Genomic DNA, 21,325 nt, shown 5'->3' with positions numbered 1-21,325 from the left:
AATTGCGCTCAAATTTTGTATTTTGCCATTTAAAAAATACATTGTTTAAAATCATGCCAAAATTCATATACCTTACAATTGACCTTTTTTCAAATATTATTTAATAAAAAAATAAATTATTTGTAAAAATAATTTTTTTAATGGAATTATCTTAGGATGAACTAATTTTATAACGACAAAGTTTTTTTTGGTTACTTTTGAAAGTTCTCGTGATATTGCAAAATATGAAAAAGTAAAATTAACATTAAGAGGTATAGGGCAAAATTAGGAAATTTTGCTAGTGGCTAGTTATAGAATATATGGCAGTGGCCACTTTTTCTAATATTGTTTTCAAAATTATTTAAATGATTTAATAAACTTAATGTATGGCATTTATTTTGAAGCATTTCTCAAATTAGGGTAAACATTACAAGGTTCATTTTTAAAAGAAAATTTTAAAATTTCTTTTAAAAATGAACCTTAGAGGAATAACGTATTTTTCAGAATATTATAAAACTATTAAAAATAATAAAATGCACAGGGTGTAAATGCCAAAAAATGTTTAGTAATTTTGTATCTAGTTATGTAACAATAATGTGTTTTTTAGTTGTTCATTGCAAAAACTACATTTATTTCTTTAATCTTTAACATTGTTTAAAAGGTGCAAATTCTACAATTCAATATGTTATTTATTTTTTCTGACATATTTTTGACTTAATAATATACATAGAAAGCAAAGTAAACTGTTATCCACAACCTAGTTATCGGTATTTTTGGATTTAAAGCTTTTGTACATATACATGTAAAACATGAACATTTTAAGCCAATATGTTCTAAAAAGAATTATGTATTTATATTTTAGATTATGAATTATCATTTGAGTTCACACTAAACAATCGTCCTCGCAGTGTGAGAGTTACTTCGAGAAGAAAACTGAATTCTGGGGAATGGCAGCAAGTTTGGGTGGATCACGATACTTATCATATGCGTTTTACTGTCAATTTAGATTCTGTCATGGTTGATTATGGTGAATCACATGGTGTAGGTCCTTTTGAAGGTCCACTCTATGTGGGAGGTGTCTTAGAGTAAGTATTAATATTTTGTTCTTTTAAATATAATACTAAATTTTGAATAATTTGGTTATAATTACAAAATTTTTAATTTGGTTATAATTACAGAAACAAGCTGTGTTACATTTTTAAATCTTATTTTAAGTACGAATTCTATTTTGATATTGAATTTAAAGCTGTATATTTATATCTATGTACTATATTCACATTTTGTTTTAGAGCTGTTTCTGGTGATTCTTCAATAAAAGAAGGATTTATTGGGTGCTTTAGAGGATTAGTAATTAATGATGTTGTAGTCGATCTGTATAAGCATATGACTAGAAGGTTAGTAAATGCATTTCATACTAACAATTACTAATTTCTTTCTAACACTTTATTATAACAATTTCATGCTAACAATTTAGATAACAATAAAGTTATCTACATCGACTAAGTTTTAGGAAAAAGTTTTTTTTAATTAGGTAATGTTTTAATTTTTTTTAGTAGTACAGCAAATGTAGACTAAAAGTTTAATATATAAATGTTTTAAAATAACTGGAAAAATACTTTTTATTAGAAAAAAAGAAATTATAGTGTTTTGTATGTTAAAAATAATATGTGCACAAAATACACAATATACTGTCATAAACCCACAAATTTTAATTTAAAACAAAATATGATGCATTAGGAAAAAAAAAGTTTTTATCGGTAAATTTTTTTTTTCTTTCTGGTCAGTTTCCCTTTCTTTCACCTTACATTGAGCTTATAATTAGACTTGAGTGATGAAAAAAATCTTATGTCTTTCTCTAGAATGTTAGAGAATAAGCATTTGCTACAAATTTTGTGTCAGTTGAGGAAAATAAAAACCTTCATATATTTCTGAAGTTTTTTTCTTTCCAATTCTAATTTGAAGGTTTTATTCTAAAAGAAAAAGTTCTCTAATCTTCTAACACAGAGAAAAATTTTATTCTATGCATACCAAAGAGTTACTTTAAGGAAATTATTAAATTTTAGGTTCTAAGGTAAGGCTGTTTCTTCTATCAATATTTTGTAATTGTATATTTAATTTTGTTTTGCTTATTGTTTGCTTTTTTATTTTGTGCTGTTTTAAAAACCTATTTTATCTAGAAAAAAATTACTTCTTTTAGTGAATCGGCAATTGTTCATGGCTGTCAACCATCCTGTGCTTCTAGCCCTTGCCAAAATGGAGCTACTTGTGTTGAATATTGGGGGTCTTATATGTGTGATTGTGTTAATCCATTTGCCCATTCTGGAAAAAATTGTGAGACAAGTATGTATATGTTATTTTGATTTGATTACGCATGATAAGGTTTTATATAATGTTATTTTGTTGTTTTCTCCTCTATTATTACTAAACCTTGTACTGTTGTACAGACTTTATTGTTGCCTATTTGGCAACAGAAATAAGCTGGAGATGTAAGCAGGGATGAGATTTTTTTGCTTTTGTCTGTCGAATTTCAGCCTTTTTATCAAAAACTCCGATTCTCTTAAAGTTTTTTTTTTTTTAATAAATATTCAGCTTTTTCTGGAAATTCAGTCGTTGAAATAAAAAAACTATATTTCTGATTTTCAAAGATGAACAGAAAATTCAATCTGCGTAGCTGACAACCCTTTCGCATTTTTACTTATTTTAGCTATTTTTTCCGCTTATATGCTCAGAAAAGATTTTCCTTATTTTTGCCCGTCCAAAAGATGGCTCATATTTTCGTAATTCAGACGTTGCTGCTTCCTGTTTGCTGGCTCGAAAGCAAACGAAATAATAATTAAAAAAATAGCTGTGGATTTGCAGTGAAAATATTTATTTACTTTTTCAATTAATCTTGTAAATTTTTATTTATTATGGCTAAGCAAAAACAATACAAACTAGCCTTTTAGAAATCCCTAGCCCAGAATCTGCTAATATCTTGATTCTTATTCATGCGATTTTAATATCAAACATAGATTTTTGTGTTTACCTTACTTAAAAGTTGCGCATTGCGATTCTTATTCACGCGATTTAAATACCGTACATTGAGATTCTTATTTGCGAGATTTAAAAATCCGATATTGCTATTCATATTTACGTGTTTTTAAAATCACGATTTTATTATCAAACATCAATGTTCATATTTACCTGACTTAAAATTTGCTCGTTGCAATTCTTATTCACTTGATTTAAATATCGTACATTGCGATTCTTATTTAAGAGATTTAAAAATCTAATAGCGCGATTTGTATTTACTCTCTTTTAAAACCCTATGAAGCTATTCGTATTCACGAGAGTTTAAAATCCAATGTCGTGATTTGTTTATGCGGTTGTAATATCAAACATCGATTTTCGTATTTAAACTTGATTTAAAAATTAGACATTTGGACTTGTATTCACGCGATTTAAAAATTATGCATTGTGATTCATATTTACGCATCATGACTTGTATTTTTGCATTTTTGAAATCTTTATATAATATAAGAAGAAAGTAAAATGATAACAAATAGCCAATCACAGAAGACTTGCGGTTAGTAATGCACAAGACAGCCAATTAGAATTGAGAACGCATGTGTCTGAATAGGTAATAATTTTTAATAATGCTGCTTGCTAATGTTACGACTAAACTTACCAGCTAAAGCTGAGTGTCGATTTTTATTTTATTTTGATTATGTCTAATGATGGTGACACAGTTTTCCATTGTTGTGCGTGCATTTCTATTGGCCTAAAAATCATGAGGTAGGATCCAGTTTTTCCTCATTTATTTTAATATTGTTTCAGTTGTCATTAGCAGAAAATTAATAAAAGTTGTAAGGGTATTGTTTTCCTTTAAATATTTTTGTATTCCTAATTTAAAGTTATTTTCCAGTACTGCTATTATTAGGGAAAGAAAAAATCACTTCTGATCACAAAGAGATGTAAATGTTTATAATACATTGGACATGGGAAGTAGAGGCACAAGCGCGTAAGCAAATAGAATTCCTTTTAGTACATATATGTTAAGAGAATAATTTTAACTTTAGTAGAAAAACTGTTTTCTGCCAAGAAAAGACAACTATTGCGAAGCAATCATAGGGGTTGGTGAGCGGCAGCGAACAGGGGGCTTAGCCCCCTAGTATATATATATTCTTAGATTTCCCTTTTTTACTCTCTGACTACTCTCTCTGAGTAAGAACATTGTATTCCTGCAACAGCTCACTGTGGACCAGAGTGTCATGGAGTTTAAAGCTTCACAGTTTCATGATTAACAGGATGTAATAGGGTCAGCATTGCTCTCCAAACCAGCTGGTACCCATCTATCTGAAGCTGGGTGAGCTTTAACCCACCACTGGTGATTGAACCCCAATCCTTCACAACAACAGTTCAGTGCCTTAGGCACTGAGCTATCACAGCAAACTGGAGGTCTATTAATTTTAAAATAAGTCAGAAATGACTTGTACAAACATGATTGTGAGGTTAACTTAATTGTTTTAATAAACAGAAAGATGGCACACTATTTAAATAAATTCATATGTCTTAAATTAAAATAAATGTAGTTCATCTGTTTATTTATTTTTTAAACGTAATCATAATTAATAAATATTTTCTAAGAGCTTTTTCTAATTTAAATTATTTTACTCATTCATAAATAGTTATAAAACGTTAGCAATTATCACGAATAATTTCTGCTTAAATATAAACCAGGCACTATTTTTTTCTCTAGATTTTAAAACTAAATTTAATCTCTTTTTTTTTCTCTTTTCTATAGACATCAATATAAATGCTATGACTGTGGTTACACCTGGCTCATATTATCACCATAAAAATGAAGGAAATGAAACGAATCCTGTTTTGGAAAAAGATATTCTTCTAAACTTCCGGACATTCGAGAAAGAAGGAATTTTACTCTATGCTTTTGACCATTACAATAATTTTGTGCAACTCCATTTTGCTAATAAAAAAGTGTACTTTACTTTCAATTCAGATCAAACTGTGTATCAGTTGCATGCAGAGGCTCAGGGTTAGTAAAGTTATCTTATTTTATTGCTCATTCATTTAAAACAAATAATAATAGGTATATAAAATGGAGATATATAAAATAAAGTAAAAAAAAAGACAATATAAAATAGGTATATAAAATGGAGTAAAAGAGATTTAAATTAATTAAAACCTGAGCATGTTCCAGTGTCACATCAGTAGCGCATGGGTGGCAAAATAGAGATTATATAATTTGACAGATGTTATGTCACATTATGTAATTAAATTAAAATATGCAAGTTAAAGAGTAGCAGTATAAATTGGCAATACAAACTGAAATTAAAAAATTATACAGCAGAAAGATCACTAACAATAGAATGTTTTACTTTTTTTTTTTGTTGATGATGTGTAAACTCTCCCAGAAATCCAGATATGCACGAAACATGCTTACGATGGATAATATGTCGTATCAGAAGGGGTAAAAAAAAAATGCACTTTAGAGTCTAGCTATTACTGCACCCTTCCTGTGAGTCTTTGACAATGGCAAATTGTCTGTAAATAATTAATGTTTGGAGGTTCTGTATTTTATAGGGAGGGAGATGAAATATAATGCATCATTTCAGTTATAAAAATTGTGAGTTTTTAAGTTAGAAATTATTTATTTCCCTTTCTTTTTTTAAATCTCTTCTTTCATTAATGAAATTCTTGTATTTGATTTTGATTGATTTTATTTAGAAAATCAATCAAAAATGAAGAAATGAATTTTTAAAGAGTTATTTTTGATAGATATGTTAAATGGAATTACATTTTTTTAAATGTAAGCCTTAAGTTCATACGTGAAATTTTTCATGTTAGTGAAAGTGTAGGAAAAAGTTAAATATTGTTTAAACATTTGCTTTTAAGGCTTAGTTCAAATTTGTGTGGTTTGTTATATACTGATTAATATTTTATGGTCTAGTAAATTTAAGAAAATACTGCTGTGAAAAAAAAATTCTAGACATTTTAACATAAAAATCTAGAAAACCTCAGAAAGTCAGGGAAATTACAATCTAGATTTTTGACAGACACCTTAAAAAATAATCTATAACTCTTGTAATCATTCCCATTGTATTTTCATAATAAATTTTATAAATTTAATTTTATAGGACTTTCTAAAGGATTACCAGTACAAATAAAAGTTGAACGACAGTTGCAACGTACTACACTTTTTGTAAATGATAAAAATTCATCAGCTGATGTTGTTATTAAATTTGTAGGAAAATATTTTCGTATGCCCTGGCGACAAAATCAAGAATTAGGTTTGTATGTTTTGCATTTGACTTGTTTGATTCATAAAGTAATCTAATAATATTTATTGAAGGTATTTTTCATTTTAGAAACTGTTTTTCCACCAAGAGGAACATACCGAACAATAGACCACAACGAAATGTTTTTAGGTCATGTCGGTAGCGGAACCTCTACTAATTTTACAAAATCTGGTTTTGTTGGTTGCATTCAAGGATTTATGATAGGTGATAAACTCTTTGATTTGGAAGCAGCTGCTCTAACCGATAATGCCGATGCTAAAAATGGTATATTTATCTCTGCTCAAAATTTGTTTACTGTTTTAGTGATGTTTTAATTTAATTTCTTTTTATTACAATAATATTAATCTATCAATTCAATTATCTCATCAAGTCAATTTTGGAATTTTATTCAAAATTTGTTTTTAAATCAATATTTTGTATGTCTTTTTTACTATGTACTTGTTTGAGAATGTTTTAAAGTTTGTCTTCTTCGGGTATGTTTTTTTAAGTCATGAATTACAAATGTTTGAGAAGTTTTTTCCAGCTTTACGATATCAGAACACATTATTTCAATTATTTGTTGTTGTCCTTTCGTAGGTGATCCCTGTGTTTGGAATATATTTTACATGTATTAAAATTAATTTTGCAGTTGCCAATGTTTCCTTTTTTCAGAGACTTTTAAAAATAATTTGCATAAACTAATTTTGAGCCATTGCTTCTATTTTAGCTACATATGATTTTATATATGAGTTATTATCAAGAGAACAGGTCTTAATCTTCCTTTCCTCTATGATTTTTGTCGTGTTTGAAACACTATAGTAGCAGTTTTCAAATGGTATTCCACGGAACTCTAGGATTCCATGGAAGCGTCACAGGGATTCTGAGAGTTAGGACTTTCTTTTTTTACCAGTTATAATTTTCGAAACCCATGATTGAATTTATATCCGATTAATTACCCATTATTTATTGAATATTTTTTATGAAATTATTGAATTAAAATGCTTGCGAAGAAAGAAGAGCAAAATTAAAAAAATTCAAATTACAATATATTTAATGAATGATGAAAAGAACACATTTATCAAAAATTGCTTTAGTATTTTGCATGGAATAAAAATAATTGAATTCAAGAAAAAATCTCTCTCTAATAACCTCTCTCAATGTTTATTTTCGTTCCTTTTCGTTTTTATTTCAATGAAAATCAAATTTTAGTTCATGTATATTCAGTTTATACATACTCTAAAACCAAATTAAAAGACTAAATGATGCTCCACACCTCTAAATTTAACTATGTGACATAAAGCATCAATAAAACAATTCAATGAAAAATTTTATTTTATTAATTTATTAAATATTTTCAAAATAATTAATAAAATTTCAATCATTAATATTTTTATTTTTTTATTAAGTCTGTTAATTCCTCTAAAAGATGATAGATTATTTAGGGTTCCTTAGTCGAAAAAACTTAAGAACCACTGCACTATAGCAGATAAACAAGATAGCTGATTTGTTGGTTTAATCTACGTTTTAATCAAATAGTACAGGGTGCGTAGCTTTTTTCAAAAGTGCTTAAAGGTGCTTATTTTCGATTTTCGTTTTTTAAAAGTCCTTAAAGGTGCTTTTTTCCATGGGTGTTTTTAAAAAGTGCTTAATTTTCCCTTTTCCGAAATGTGATATTTTTCTTAATCATGTTGATTTTCGTCACAAATCATGCAAAAAGACATTGTCCTATTCAACATTTTTCACAATTAATTTAACCCCAATCTATTTTGGCATATCGCTGGTCTGAAGTGTGTGAAAGCACCATTTGTTTTACATGTTTGATTAAATACTTGCATGTCCGCACTTGCGTATACTCAGCTGGATTCAGTTGTAAGGCTCTCATGTAAGGCATTCAGTAGTAAGGCTCATTCAGTAGTTTTGACTCTCATGTGCAACCCTGCTGCAGTTTGCAAGAGATTCTCAATTTCAGACTTCATTTTCTGCCCTCTCTAATAGAATCGAAAAATCTCTCTAATTTTTGCTGATTACAAGGACCAACTAAACATTGTCAATTTTTTTTCTCCATTAGTGATGGAAAATTTCATTTCTCTTGTTAATTTCATCATTTGTGACGTACCATCATCTTCGTCACTGTAAATAAAACCGGATAAAACCATCAATTGTCAAAAACTTGCCAATCCTGTCTAATTATGATATTTTTCAAAGTACTTAAAAATATTTCTTGAGTGCTTAAAAGGTGCTTATTTTTTGTTGAAAAATTTGTCTACACACCCTGTAGTAGTAAACAAATAAGAAGTCATCAAGTCTGTCATAATGCGGAGCATTTGGAAACTTAAAATTTTCTTTTAGATAATAAGTTTTGATGTTTTTTCTGGCCATTATTTAATGCTTTTTGTGATTTTAAAATATTTTTAGGTGACTTAGCTCCTGGGTGTGCAATGCTATGTGATAGTCTGCCTTGTCACAATCATGGATTATGTATTGAACACTGGAAGGATAACACAACATCTTGCGACTGTTCTCTCACTTCTTACACTGGAGAAGCATGTCAGAAAGGTTATTTCCTGTTTAAGGTGCTCATCTGTGTTTAAAATAGGATATGATATTTACGACTACTATTTTACTCATTAGAATATTGACCTACAATCTGTATTTGTTCTCTAAAATGAAAAAAGCAACATTAGAAGTGTTAATATTCTTGTTGTAAATGTACACACTAGTTATATTTTTAATTTGTATTATTAAATCTTTAATCAAAATAATTACAGTTACATGTTAAAAGGTTTTCGATTTTTAATTGTAGCATTGTGGTTTTTATTAGACTCAGTTGCTCACCTTCATTTCTTAAATTCAAAGATAATTTACCGTCGAATGAAAGAAAAGGTCATAAATTTCTATTTTTACTTGTCTTCAGTTTTTTCACTACTTTAAGTTTGCATTTTTATCAAATTAACTTTATTTGCTTAGAATAAAAAAAATTATTTTTTATTTAAAAAAATTATGTTTCCATTTTCGAGACTGTTCTAAAAGAGCATGGTTAGCTCATGAAAAGAAGTTTGATATAAATTATGCTCTTTTATATTGTATCAGTGTGTGCTCGTTTTAAGCAATTGGTTGGTTGACAATGAAGTAGTTTTTATTTTTAAGCCCTATTCAGAAGTTTCTTTCAACAGGGTGCGTAGCGTTTGTAAAAAGTATTTAAAGGTGCTTTTGGGGGGATTTCGTTTTTAAAAGCTTTTAAAGGTGTTTTTTTCAGCTGGCATTTTTAAAAAGTGCTTTTTTTTTCCGAATAATTTTTTTTCTCCCTTCAGTGATATCTGGTGGATCCCATGCATTTCACGAAAAATGCTACGTAATCATTCACGCGGACTTCATGTCGTACCCACGTTATGACTTGCGCATGCGCGCGCACTTGAAACTGAAACCCGAGTGCTCTAATTCGGATAGAAAATATCAGATCCTTATGAAATTTTTTTCTTTTTAATTTATTTTAATTTTGTTCTTGTTTATTTTATTTTACTTCTAACACTTTTTTTGACGTAGGGGGTAAGGGTACTTTTCTTCTGAGTTCAGGGTCAGGTTGAAATCACTCGGTGATGTGAGAAAGTAGTGATTGTTTCGATTTACGCCCATTTATTTATTTATTTTTTTTAACGCTAAAACTGTTTAAAAAGTTTTTGTTTTTCAATAATATCATTGATTGAATATGAATTTTTTGAGTGCTTGAAAATTTTTGTAAAGTGCTTGAAAAGTTTTTAAAAAGTGCTTATTTTTGATTCAAAGATTTGGCTACGCACCCTGTTCAATAATCTCAAAAAGAAAAGCATTGAATATGTTTTATTTATTAATTAATATTCAGAAAGTATTTTAGTAAATACGCTTGTTAGAATCTTATAATTTTTTTAAAAAAAATTTCCAGTTGGTTTCATTTTTCTTTCGTTTAGAAAACTCTTGATTATTAATCTGTTTTACTTGATAGATAGATTTTTTGTTTTTTTTATTTATTTTTGCAAACTTTAAACTAGATAACTTGTTGATAGCATGTTCCCTCTTAGATGTATTTTCGTATTTAGTTAAATTCAAGATGTTAAAAGGCGTGATAATATAACATTTGATATGGTCAAGTTGAGCTTTTTGTTGATCAGAATGGGCCCATAGAATGACTCCATTTTATAAATTTAAATACATTTTTATTCAATATTCATTTGTTAACTTTAAAATGTAATTACCTGAGTTTATGCGAAGATAAGTGTTCGCTATTATAAAAATAGTCTTGATACAAGATATTTATTAAATGTTTTCATTAATTATGAAAAATTTCTTATTTACATGTTTAAGCGTTCTTTCATGCTCTAAGAAATCTGTTTTATTGTGTAATGTGACAACATAAAAAGGTATATTTATTACATAAGTTTAATTTTAGTCATTGCTATTTATAATTTTCAGTCTTAATTTCTTATTAAATGTTTTTTTTTTAATCTTATTTGTTTTTCCATCCTTTTAATTAAGTACCAAATGCAGTTAATCTCTCTAATCTTTGAGACCCTTGGGAAAATTGTGCAGAAATTTTCTTACTACACTCTATATTACTATTCAATGGCATGAAAGAACCAGTGTTTTGATGCTGAGAAACCTGCATCTGAAAGTCTGGAAAAAGCGGGGACTGGCACTCAAAGGGTTAAAATTGTAAAACTTCTTCCTACAGACAGCATGCTTTATTTAAAAAAAAAATTCAAATTGCTGTTATTTTTATTTTTTTCGCCATGAAACAATATTAGATTTACTTTGAAATAAATGCTTTAAGATAATTTCTTTAAATAATGCTTGTAAAAAAAAAGAAAAGGAAAAAAAACGAATAAGGTCTAGATAATATAAACACTACATGTAACTAAATCTAAATTCTCTATTTTATGTAGACTGCATTAATAGAAAAGTTATGCAATGAAAAAATGAAATGTTATAAACCCTGTGTTGGAGTTGTTTGGGAAGTATGTAACAGACTATAATTTTTATTTTTTAAATTTTCATTCATTTACCTGATTGAAAATATTTAGGGGTGCATCATATCAATCAGGCCTAAGAATATATAGTTTATTAATTATTCATTTAACGAAACTTAATTTTTTCTATTATCTCGTTGTTAGTTTAATTATGTATCATGTGATTTCTTTTAATGGTTAAATGTTGAATTAATATATTTTGTTTTAACTCTTTTCAATTGTGTATTATACATTTCTGATTTTAAAATGTCTTGTTTAGATATAGGAGGCAATTTTGATGGCTACACGTTGTTAACATATTCATTCCAAGGAGAGGAAATATCTGATGAAATGCGAGCAGATATGGCTGTGAGGCTTGCTTTTTCAACTGATGCTAAAGCTGCTTTTCAAGTTTTGTTGTTTATTCAACTTCAGGAAAGGTTAGAACTACTTTGAATTAAGTTCTGAACAGAATTCACATGATTTAAAAGTGTTTTAATTTTTTTTAATCATTGATTCAATTTGAAGATATTTTTATATGTTACTAAGCATATTATATTAAGATAGTGATATTTTTGATATCTCAAATAATTTATAATGAAAGCTTTGTCTGAATAGACTAATTGTAGTTAATATACTATAACTTATAAATTATAATTTCATATTAGTTGTATGAAAATTAATTTAAAGTTTAACTATCATTAAATAAATGTTTCTATTCTGCACATTTGGTGTTATGTTTATTTAAAAAAGGAACAAAGACTACTTAAGTAATTTTGAATAATTGTTTTTTTGTAATGTTTTCTGATCTAAATTTACTCTTTGTTCGATATCTAACTCATAAATTGGCTCTCTGGCTTTGCAATTATTAGTCAAATTTTTTATTTATTCATTGTTTAGTTTTTTAGTTAAAAAATAAATTTAGTTTAGTTAAAAATTCCTATTTATTCACTAAATATTTATCCAATGTTTAGTTTGTAGTAACTCAATTAACAAATTATTTTTAGTTAGTATTTTGTTTTAAATATTGTTGTTAAATATTGTCTTCATAAATATTATCAGAGTTTTGGTTCTTTATAATTTATGTAATGCAGTAAAAAAATGGTTTAAATCATTAAATTCTGAGGTGTACAAAAATCAAACTTTAATTGTAAATTATTTAAGACATTATAAAATTCTCATATAACATTAATGACAAAATTTTGTAGGAGATATATTTTATTTGGACTTGCTGAAGATAACGCCTTATTTGTCGAAGAAAGAATCACCACAAACAGTAAGACTTTATAAATAAATAGCTTTTTCTAAAGCTTATGCATAATAAGTTACGTTTCTATTTATTTTTCAGTATTAAAATTGTGGCATTTTTTTAAAAATTTTTCCTTCCCTTGATTTTTAGAATACATATTGTGTACCACTACCTCTATTCCCAAATATGTTTTATTGCATACTTCAAACCAGGAAATTTCGTTATTTACAGAGTTGTGTTGTAAAGGGAGTACCAAAGGCATTTGTTCAGAGCAACACATTTATTGAATTCTTAATTTAATTTTTTTCTTTTTAAATATTTTTTGTTTTAAAAATACAACATTTAAAAAAAAAAAATCATGTAAATTGAAATAGGAATTCGAAAAAATGGTGTGTGGCTTAGAAAATCAAATCTAGAGCTTTATCACTCATATAATGAATCTGACATTATTAACTTTATTAAACAAAAAAGAATAAAATGGTCAGGCCACATTATCAGAATGGCGAAGACCGTACCACAAAAAGAGTTGTTAATGCCAGACCAGTTGGCACACGAAAAAGAGGCATTCCGAATTTGAGATGAGTAGATGGCCTAGAGAAAGACCTTTTGGTCTTAAAAACTAAAACTTGGAAAACATTAGCAAAAAAAAAAGGTTAGCCTGGAAAAAACTTCTTGAGAAGACCAAGGCCCACCCTAGGCTGTCGAGCCATTGATGATGATGAAATAGATCTAATAAACTAAGTGCTAGGCATGGCACTTGGAGGCTTATTTCATAATTTTTGTCATAAAAATCAAAATCATAAAATTAGACCACAATTTATATTTAAATGTTTTTACATATTTCAGGGAGAAGTTATAAAACCAAAATTACTGTGGCTTGTGAATTAACGATAAAAAGGAAATGATAATTAAAAATAAAATCAAAAGCAATAACAATGTTATTAATAAAAAAATGTTTACATTGTTATTTCTTAAAAAAACAATCATATTCTTCATTTAATTAAATTAGACAAAATTCTAACAGGATTTTCTAACATTTTAATAAGGTCTTCACAAACTGTTTTGCATCGTTCTCCACAAATAGGTCTGATTTGCATATTAATAGCTTTAAAAGCATAGTATGCATATCCCTTTAATATTTGATGTTAACAATCAAGACATACAAATTAAGCGAAAAAAAAAGTTTTGAACTATTATTATTTTTTTGGGTCTTAAATACATAAAATTTATGCAAGATTTATGTCTGATATATAAATCTGTCTATCTGTATATATGTCTGATATAAAATATATCTATAAATCTGTTGCTTATTGCAATTGTGATAGCAAGTGTAAAATCAGTTGAAAGTTACACATTTTATTATTATTATTTTTTTTTTTACTTCAAATATTTTTCTTCATAATAAAAAATAATGATGTATGCTTATTGCAAGTAATTCATCAAATTAAATCTAGATTGGTGTGTTTTTCATGATTTTTTTCAAAACTGTTTTTAATAAGCCTGGTCACTTCTAAATCATAACGTTTTAAGTCTTATTAAGTGTCTGAAACTTTAAAAAAAAATTCCTTGAATATTGCCCCATTTTATAATTATTAATATTTTTTTAAACAAACTATTATTTATTTTAGTTTTTTCTTAGCTTGCCTGCATTAGTACAAGTATCGTTTATTATATTTTTAATTTTTCAGATTAAATAAAAACGCTTATATTTATTAAATATGCCTGTACATATTTTTTTTTTTAGTTATTAGAAGAAAAGCAATGACTAGTAACACTTGGTCTGACAATAATAGACATTGGTTTTACTTTTCATGGAAAGCTGGAATAGTCAATTTAATTGTAAGTCTATGCATTATGCAGATTTATTATCCAGTTATTAAATTTGATCTGTAATTATTATTTGATAAGTATGTGATAAAACCTTAATATCTCTTTGCATATAATTTGCTGTGCTTTCTTTTAGTTTGTTTAATTATTGTCTTGACTAATTATTTTTGAAATGCTATTTGGAGTGAATTTTATGAATGTTATTTTTTTTATAGAAAGAACTCTTATGTTCTAGGTTCAACGATTGATTCCAACACTAAGCTGTTGCCATTCTTTTGGCACTAAGACTGATTTCTTCACGCTTTGCACGGAGATATTGTATTTACTCCGATGATAGTATAAGCGTTTTGCACCAGTTAGATAATTTTAACAGTAATAATCATCCAATTTTCTGTATTATTATTCATCTGTTGATCACTCTTCATAAAAATGGGTTTCATGTGTTGTTCTGTTGGGATTCCGAGTCACGTTGGCATACCCGGAAACGACCTAGCTGACTCTGCTGCTCGATCTGCCAATGCTCTCCTGTCATTATCTGTACCTTTCTCGGGTGTTAAGCTGCATTTTCGACGATTTATTACATCTTTATGGCAACAAAGGTGGGACCTCCAAACTTTGAATAAACTACATAATATTAAAACAGACTTGAACCAGTTGCCTGTGCTGCACTTGCATAGTGCAAACGTTAAACTTACTCGTCTGCGAATAGGTCACACCCGGTGAACACGCCTTCATTTGCTATTTGGAGAACCTTCTCCTCAATGTCATACTTGTAATGTTCCGCTCACGATTCACCACATTTTAATATTTTGCCCATGTTTTAACCGACAACGTTTTACCTTATTCGGGAGTTCTATTTTATGTATACAGGATTTATTGAATGACATTCATCATCCTAATATTTTTGCATTTCTATGTGCCGTTGGTATTTTTTAACAATATTTGAATGTTTTTAAAAGCATCTACAATTTTATTCAGTATGCAAACATCGTATCACCTTCGTATCATTTTACTCATTGTATTTTATATTGTATTTATGCCTCTTTTATCTCAGATTTTATAAACTTGTACCATTTTATCAATAAAAATTGTACAATGAAATTGCTGTATGCACTTTTACCTTAGCCTTTAAACTGCTATACTGTATTGTTTGGCTCAGCATGTCCTTATTTGGACTTTGTACCATTAAACCCTACATTCAATCAATCAATCTTATGTTCTAGGTAGATGGAAAAACCTATAATCCTTTCATTCAGGTGATAGAAACATCTTCTGAAACTTATGAAGGGATTCCAAATCTTTTGTATGTTGCTGGCTTACCTAAAGAAATGAATAAAAGAGAATACGGAAGCTTCAAAGGATGTATTTCTAGTAAGAATCTTATTTTTGTTTATAATATTAGAACATTATAACTTTTTATTTGTTATATCTATTGCAAATTATTAATCAATTCAGTTTGTAAATTGCGACTACCCAATTTTCAAGAATTTTATTTATTATTTTGTAGACATTGATTGAAGTTGAAAGTAAGTCTCATTGTTTTTATTATTTTAAAGTTATTTTATGTCCATGCTGTATAGCGTAAAGACTTGCTTTAAAAAAAAAATGGTTTCCTTTCTAAGGCTATTGTTAGTACACTTACCACAAATTTAGTTCATGGTGAATTGTTTTAGCTCTGTAAATTTTTGCTGCTATTATTAATAATTTCAGTTATGATAAAGTACGTTGGAGATTAAGATACAGGTTGTTGTCATGTAGGTTTTACCAAAGCATATAAAAAGAGAACACAACATGTGAAAATAACTTGTAATGCCTTTTTATGTGTTTTTTTCTGTTTTCCAAATTTTCAAAAAAATAAATTTTCATTTCAGTCATAGACAAATTAAAAGCTTTAATGTATTATTCCTTTAGCAGCATTTTATATTTACAAAATTTTATAAATTAGGATAAATAGAAATCATTTAGTTGCTTGTTAGAATTAGCATATATCTCTCTACAATAATTGTCTGGAGTAGGATATTTGCATATAGTTATTTTCTTTAGTATTTTTATGGTTAATGTTAAGCAATTAGCTGTTGATTTAAAAGTTTATGTAAATAGATTCATTAGATAATGTTATGTATTGAGTAATACAGTCAATTGTTGATAATAATTAAGCTGTAATATGACTAGTGATTAATAAGTATTCTAATCATGATTGTATTTTATTCATTTTCTTTGTTAGGCACTTTAATTTAATACCAATTCTATGGCACTTTAATTTTTAACAACTCCCCTTCAAACTGAGATCGGTTAGTAGAATAGTTTCGTTTTATAATGGAAAGCAGCGCAGCCACCCCTCGACTCGCGATGAATCCACTCTGCTTTAGGTAGCCAATAAGTGTAGACCATTAACAGCACAGTCGAAAATGTTGGAGCGACCGAAGTTTTTCCTCTTCATTCATTCAGATTGAGCTGGCCAGCTTTATGATATAGACGAGCAGAGAACTCTTGCTACAGGGTGGCATTTTGGATTTTTTTTAAATTTGAAATTTTTGGATTAAATTTTCATAAATGATTCGATGTAAACTTTGAGTGTTAGCTTTAAGTAATCACTTTTACCCATAAATAAATTGAACGTTATCTACATTTGAGTCCTAATTTAATGTAGGATCCATATTTTTTAATGTTTGCAGAAAAATCGTATAAATAAATGTGTAAACATTGTAATTTTATTAAAGTATTATCTTTTTAGATATTATGATTGAATTTGGTAACTTGAAACTGATGCCACTTGAAACTGCATTTGGTTACAAAAAAGGATCTCTGGATAAAATTAAAGTGGATGGTACAGTGAATGAGCGGAAGTGTGCTGCTTTTGCTCAGTTATCCCAATTAATGGCAACATTGCCATCCAATATACCACCTGAGGTACACAGTTTTTTTTAACCCATTAAAGATATTTAGTAATTAAACTTCTGTAATAGTTTATGTTTAGAGTCTAAACATTAATTTTACACCCCAAAATCATCTCACACAAGAATCTAAAAGGATTTAGATCTGGTGAACAAGGTGGCCAATCTTCTTGCTTGATACGACAAGGGACCAAGCTTCTGTTGTTTTGGCTCAGTGTGATGGTGCTAAATATGGCTGAAATATCCAATCCTTTTTAGGGATACACTCTGTCAACATGTGGCGATAAGTGTATAGCCAATATCTCCTTTTTGTTATATTCATCATTAATTTTTTTCCTTTATTGATGAAATGTTTTCCATTATTGGACACTGTATCTCAAACCATTACAGAATTCTTTATCTGAAATCGTTGTTTGGTTTGATCATTTTGAGGTATATCATCGATGGTTGCTGAATATACAACATTATTTTTAGCATGATAAATTTGTTCTTAACACTTTTGCTACTGTGCCGGTTCATCCCTTGCACTACAGCAAAAACCCAGGTCTTCATTTATTGTAACTTGCATTGTTTTATGACTTACGTTCTATTCTGCAGCCATTTTATTAGCACAACATTATGGATTCCTTCATATCTTTTCGCAAATTCTTTTAATGTACTCATTTGCACTTATTGTACAAAAGGTAAAAAGCTGTAAAGAACTGGGTTGATATTTACTATATTCTACTAAGTTGATATTCTACTAAGCTATTAGTATCCAATAATTGATTTATAGTTCTATGTATAGATGTTCTATTAAACCCATGAGATTTTAATTGCTTAAAGGTTCTACCTCAGTGGTTACCAACTGGCGGCCCGTGGGCCACACCCGGCCTGCCAAGCCTTTTTTTGTGGCCCACTGACTAAAATATATCAGTGTTAATTTTTTTTGGACAATTTTCGTAAAAAATCTATATGGGTTTAAAGTACTTTTCTTCGTTAAAAAACCCTAATTTCTTCATTTCTGTGAAATTTAACATACCAACAATGTAAAAAATTTATTTCTCAGGTAAAAATCTACTTCTTATTTTAATTAATATTTCAATACTTTTGTTTTCTACAATTTGATGTTCCTTCAAGAGTCCTATATAAATTTTTTATAAAGTTGCAGCCCGCCATTTGACTGGTGTTTTTAATTGCAGCTCACAACCTCATGTAAGTTAGAAACTCCTGTTCTGCTGTAAAAATTCCACAATCAAAAGGCTGTTTAACCAAAAAGCTGTTAAACTTTTTCGATTCCATCTTTAAACTGATTCCAAATAATATTCTTTAAACAAAAATTGTCTACACTTATAATAGAAAGTGCCACTAACAGGAATAGAGAGAGAATAATTGTTTTACCAAACTATTAGAATTGACTCTTACTTTTTGTAGTGTTACAGTATTTAGTAGATACCATATGAATAGCTTTGTTAATTTTATTTTTGTAGCAGTGTATGAATAAATTTACTTTTAATATTTTTCTAGACTCGCATTTAAAAATATGGACATAAATTTTATTAGGATTAAATTTGTTGACTTTTAAGTGCATTCTTATTATTTATTTCTTAATGTAAGTGAATGGTACTACTAAGGTTATGAAATTTTTTTATTAGTTTTAATAAAATGTTTCATTTTTAGATACAAGGTCTTGAATGGTTTCCTGAGCCTCTTGTAACAGCAGATTATAAAAGTGTTTTTGCGGATATGGAAATGACTCCTCTTGAGAGTATTAGTAGAACTAGTAATCGTAAGTACTGAAATTTGTTTTATTTGAATTTTGTGTTGAAAGCTAAATTATTCAACTGAACAAAAATCAGAAATTACTGCTTAATACAGTGAAAATTTGTAGAATTTTGTGTATGTATAATAAATATATATATAGATTTGTTGTATTTTTTAATATTAAACTTTAAAAAAAAAATTTCAAGTTTGTTTGCTAGATAAAAAAGTCTTTTTTTTCTATTTATCTTCAATTAGTCATATTAGTAAAAGAAGTGTATTTAATTAAAATGTAACAGGGTGCTTAGCATTTTTAAAAAGTGCTTAAAGGTGCTTTTTTCATTGGGTGTTTTTAAAAAGTGTTTAATTTTCCCTTTACCCTGTTGATTTTCACCACGTATTATGCAAAAAGACACTGTTCATATTGTTTTATTCAACGTTTTCACAATTAATTCAGCCCCAATCTATTTCGGTATGTCGTTAGTCCTTAGCGTATGAAAACGCCATTCGTTTTATGATTCCAAATTTCACAATTTTTGACAATTGTCAAAAACCTTGCCTGCAAAACTAAAGTTTTTTTTGGCATGACGGTTAAATACGGATAAAACCGTCAGTTGTCAAAAACTTGCCAACCCTGCCTATTAATTTTTTTTTAAAGTGCTTAAAAATATTTTTGAGTGCTAGAAAAGTGCTTAAAAGGTGCTTATTACCATATCATGTGTAAAGTAAGCTCCCCTAAACAAACACATGCAGAAAATTATTAAATTAAATTATACGTACAGTTTTAGATCAATATATGTTTGCAAATTCTTAGAATTTGGTAGACATTCTTGATAATACTTCTTTAGTTCTACTAAACTTTGTTTGAACTAAAAAATTATTCTTTCATAATGATTAAATGCAACAATAATTATAATTGCGTTATGCTTGTTAATTTTAAGTAATTAGGTTAGTAATATTTTAATATATCCTTATTTAAGGTATTTCGCTCTTTTTTTCCTTCCAACTCTGATGTTATCAATAATAAAGAATTGTTTCATCACATTTTATAGGTGTAGCTGCAGTTATGGGTGTAATGCTTCTCATAGTGGTTTTGGCACTTCTCCTATATATTTATCGCATTCATCGTCGTCATAAAAGAGAACGACTCGGAGAAGACATTCAAATGTACAGCAGAAGAGGAAAAAGAAGGCCAACTACCTGTGCTGAGCGAGCTAAAGGTAAGGACATGTAAATTATCAGCAAAGCTGAAGTGAAATGTTTACATTTTATCATTGATGCAGAATAATCTAAACTATCAAAAAAGTTTAGTTAGTAGTTGTGTTATATTAGTTATTAAATATTTTAAGACTAACGTAACTGATTCTTTTAAGGTAATGAATTAAAGATATCTTTATCCATAAAGTTAAATTGTGAATTTAATCATATGAATAATTTTTAGCCATTATGGTGTTTTCTGCTTCCTCTTAAATAAAAGCATGTTCCTCAACTCTAATCTACCTTAGTAAATTTTTTAAAATTTTATTTAGGGCATTGTTTACAATGTTGGATCAGCTTGCTTTGAGTACTTTAATGTTGTTTATGTTTAGTGTAAACTAACTGATTTTGACTCTTGTGCTATTAAAATATACATTCATGTGATCAACTTTGAAAGAGAAATATACACACAGAAAAATTGTAATGTACTCTCATTGTAACTTTGAAAAAATGCATGATACCCTAGCTTGCTATAAAAGTGATAAATATTTTAATTTAGAAAGTTCTTTTAAAAGTTGTTTGAAATAATGATCATTATGCTTTTTAGTGAGCTGTATGACCATAAACTTTTATTTCTCTGTAGATTATTTATATAAAATAAATGCACAGTATGTTTTTTTCCTTTTACCAGCTGTTAGTTTTTCTCAAGAAGATGAAAGAATAGATGATGATTATGATGAAGGTGATCTTCCACTAGTTGGATATCCTAAAACTCCATTACCAAATGTTCTCAACTTTCCCAAACCACCTTTTGGGACAACTGAGCCTAATGGAAAAGGCATTATTTTACAGCCAGGTAAGAATGAATATAGTGTACAGCGTAAGAAAAAAATTCAAACACCATAATATGTTTTAATATAATGATTGGATTTTCAACTACATGAACTCATACTTTTGGTTTGTGGGCCTAACCTTAAATATACTAATTAATTTCTGCAGAGAAAAAAAAATCAGCAATACCTAAAAGGCACAAAAATATACTTGCTTATTTTCAATACTAATTTGGATTCGTGACTCTTAGACTTAGAGATTGGGCAGCTCCAAAGAGATTATCTGCACATCGACCAGAGGTCTATTGTACCCGAACCCTAAATCATGATTAAAATGAAAGCCCTGTAGCTG

At 28.2% G+C, this 21,325-nt stretch overlaps 1 protein-coding gene across 8 annotated transcripts in view; it reads left to right on the top strand.

Moving 5' to 3' along the window:
• The window catches only part of LOC107439518 (axotactin), a 95,089-nt gene that overhangs the window by 68,198 nt on the left and 5,566 nt on the right, over positions 1-21,325 (top strand). For 7 of the 8 annotated variants that reach the window (XM_071179535.1, XM_043053322.2, XM_043053321.2 and 4 more), the window contains exons 17-31: positions 842-1,064; positions 1,269-1,373; positions 2,177-2,319; positions 4,763-5,014; positions 6,117-6,269; positions 6,348-6,542; positions 8,673-8,813; positions 11,517-11,676; positions 12,445-12,512; positions 14,230-14,324; positions 15,536-15,683; positions 17,047-17,222; positions 18,866-18,974; positions 19,999-20,166; positions 20,835-20,999. In XM_071179535.1, coding sequence (XP_071035636.1) covers positions 842-1,064; positions 1,269-1,373; positions 2,177-2,319; positions 4,763-5,014; positions 6,117-6,269; positions 6,348-6,542; positions 8,673-8,813; positions 11,517-11,676; positions 12,445-12,512; positions 14,230-14,324; positions 15,536-15,683; positions 17,047-17,222; positions 18,866-18,974; positions 19,999-20,166; positions 20,835-20,999 — 2,301 coding nt within the window. Of the gene's footprint in view, positions 1-841; positions 1,065-1,268; positions 1,374-2,176; positions 2,320-4,762; positions 5,015-6,116; positions 6,270-6,347; positions 6,543-8,672; positions 8,814-11,516; positions 11,677-12,444; positions 12,513-14,229; positions 14,325-15,535; positions 15,684-15,819; positions 15,846-17,046; positions 17,223-18,865; positions 18,975-19,998; positions 20,167-20,834; positions 21,000-21,325 lie in introns of those variants that run through there. The other variant, XM_071179537.1, reaches the window with a different exon arrangement.

The sequence above is a fragment of the Parasteatoda tepidariorum genome, chromosome 4, assembly GCF_043381705.1.
Source record: "Parasteatoda tepidariorum isolate YZ-2023 chromosome 4, CAS_Ptep_4.0, whole genome shotgun sequence".
NCBI lineage: Eukaryota > Metazoa > Arthropoda > Arachnida > Araneae > Theridiidae > Parasteatoda > Parasteatoda tepidariorum.
Note: the sequence above shows the minus strand (reverse complement) of the source record. Positions and strands in the feature narration are given on the sequence as shown.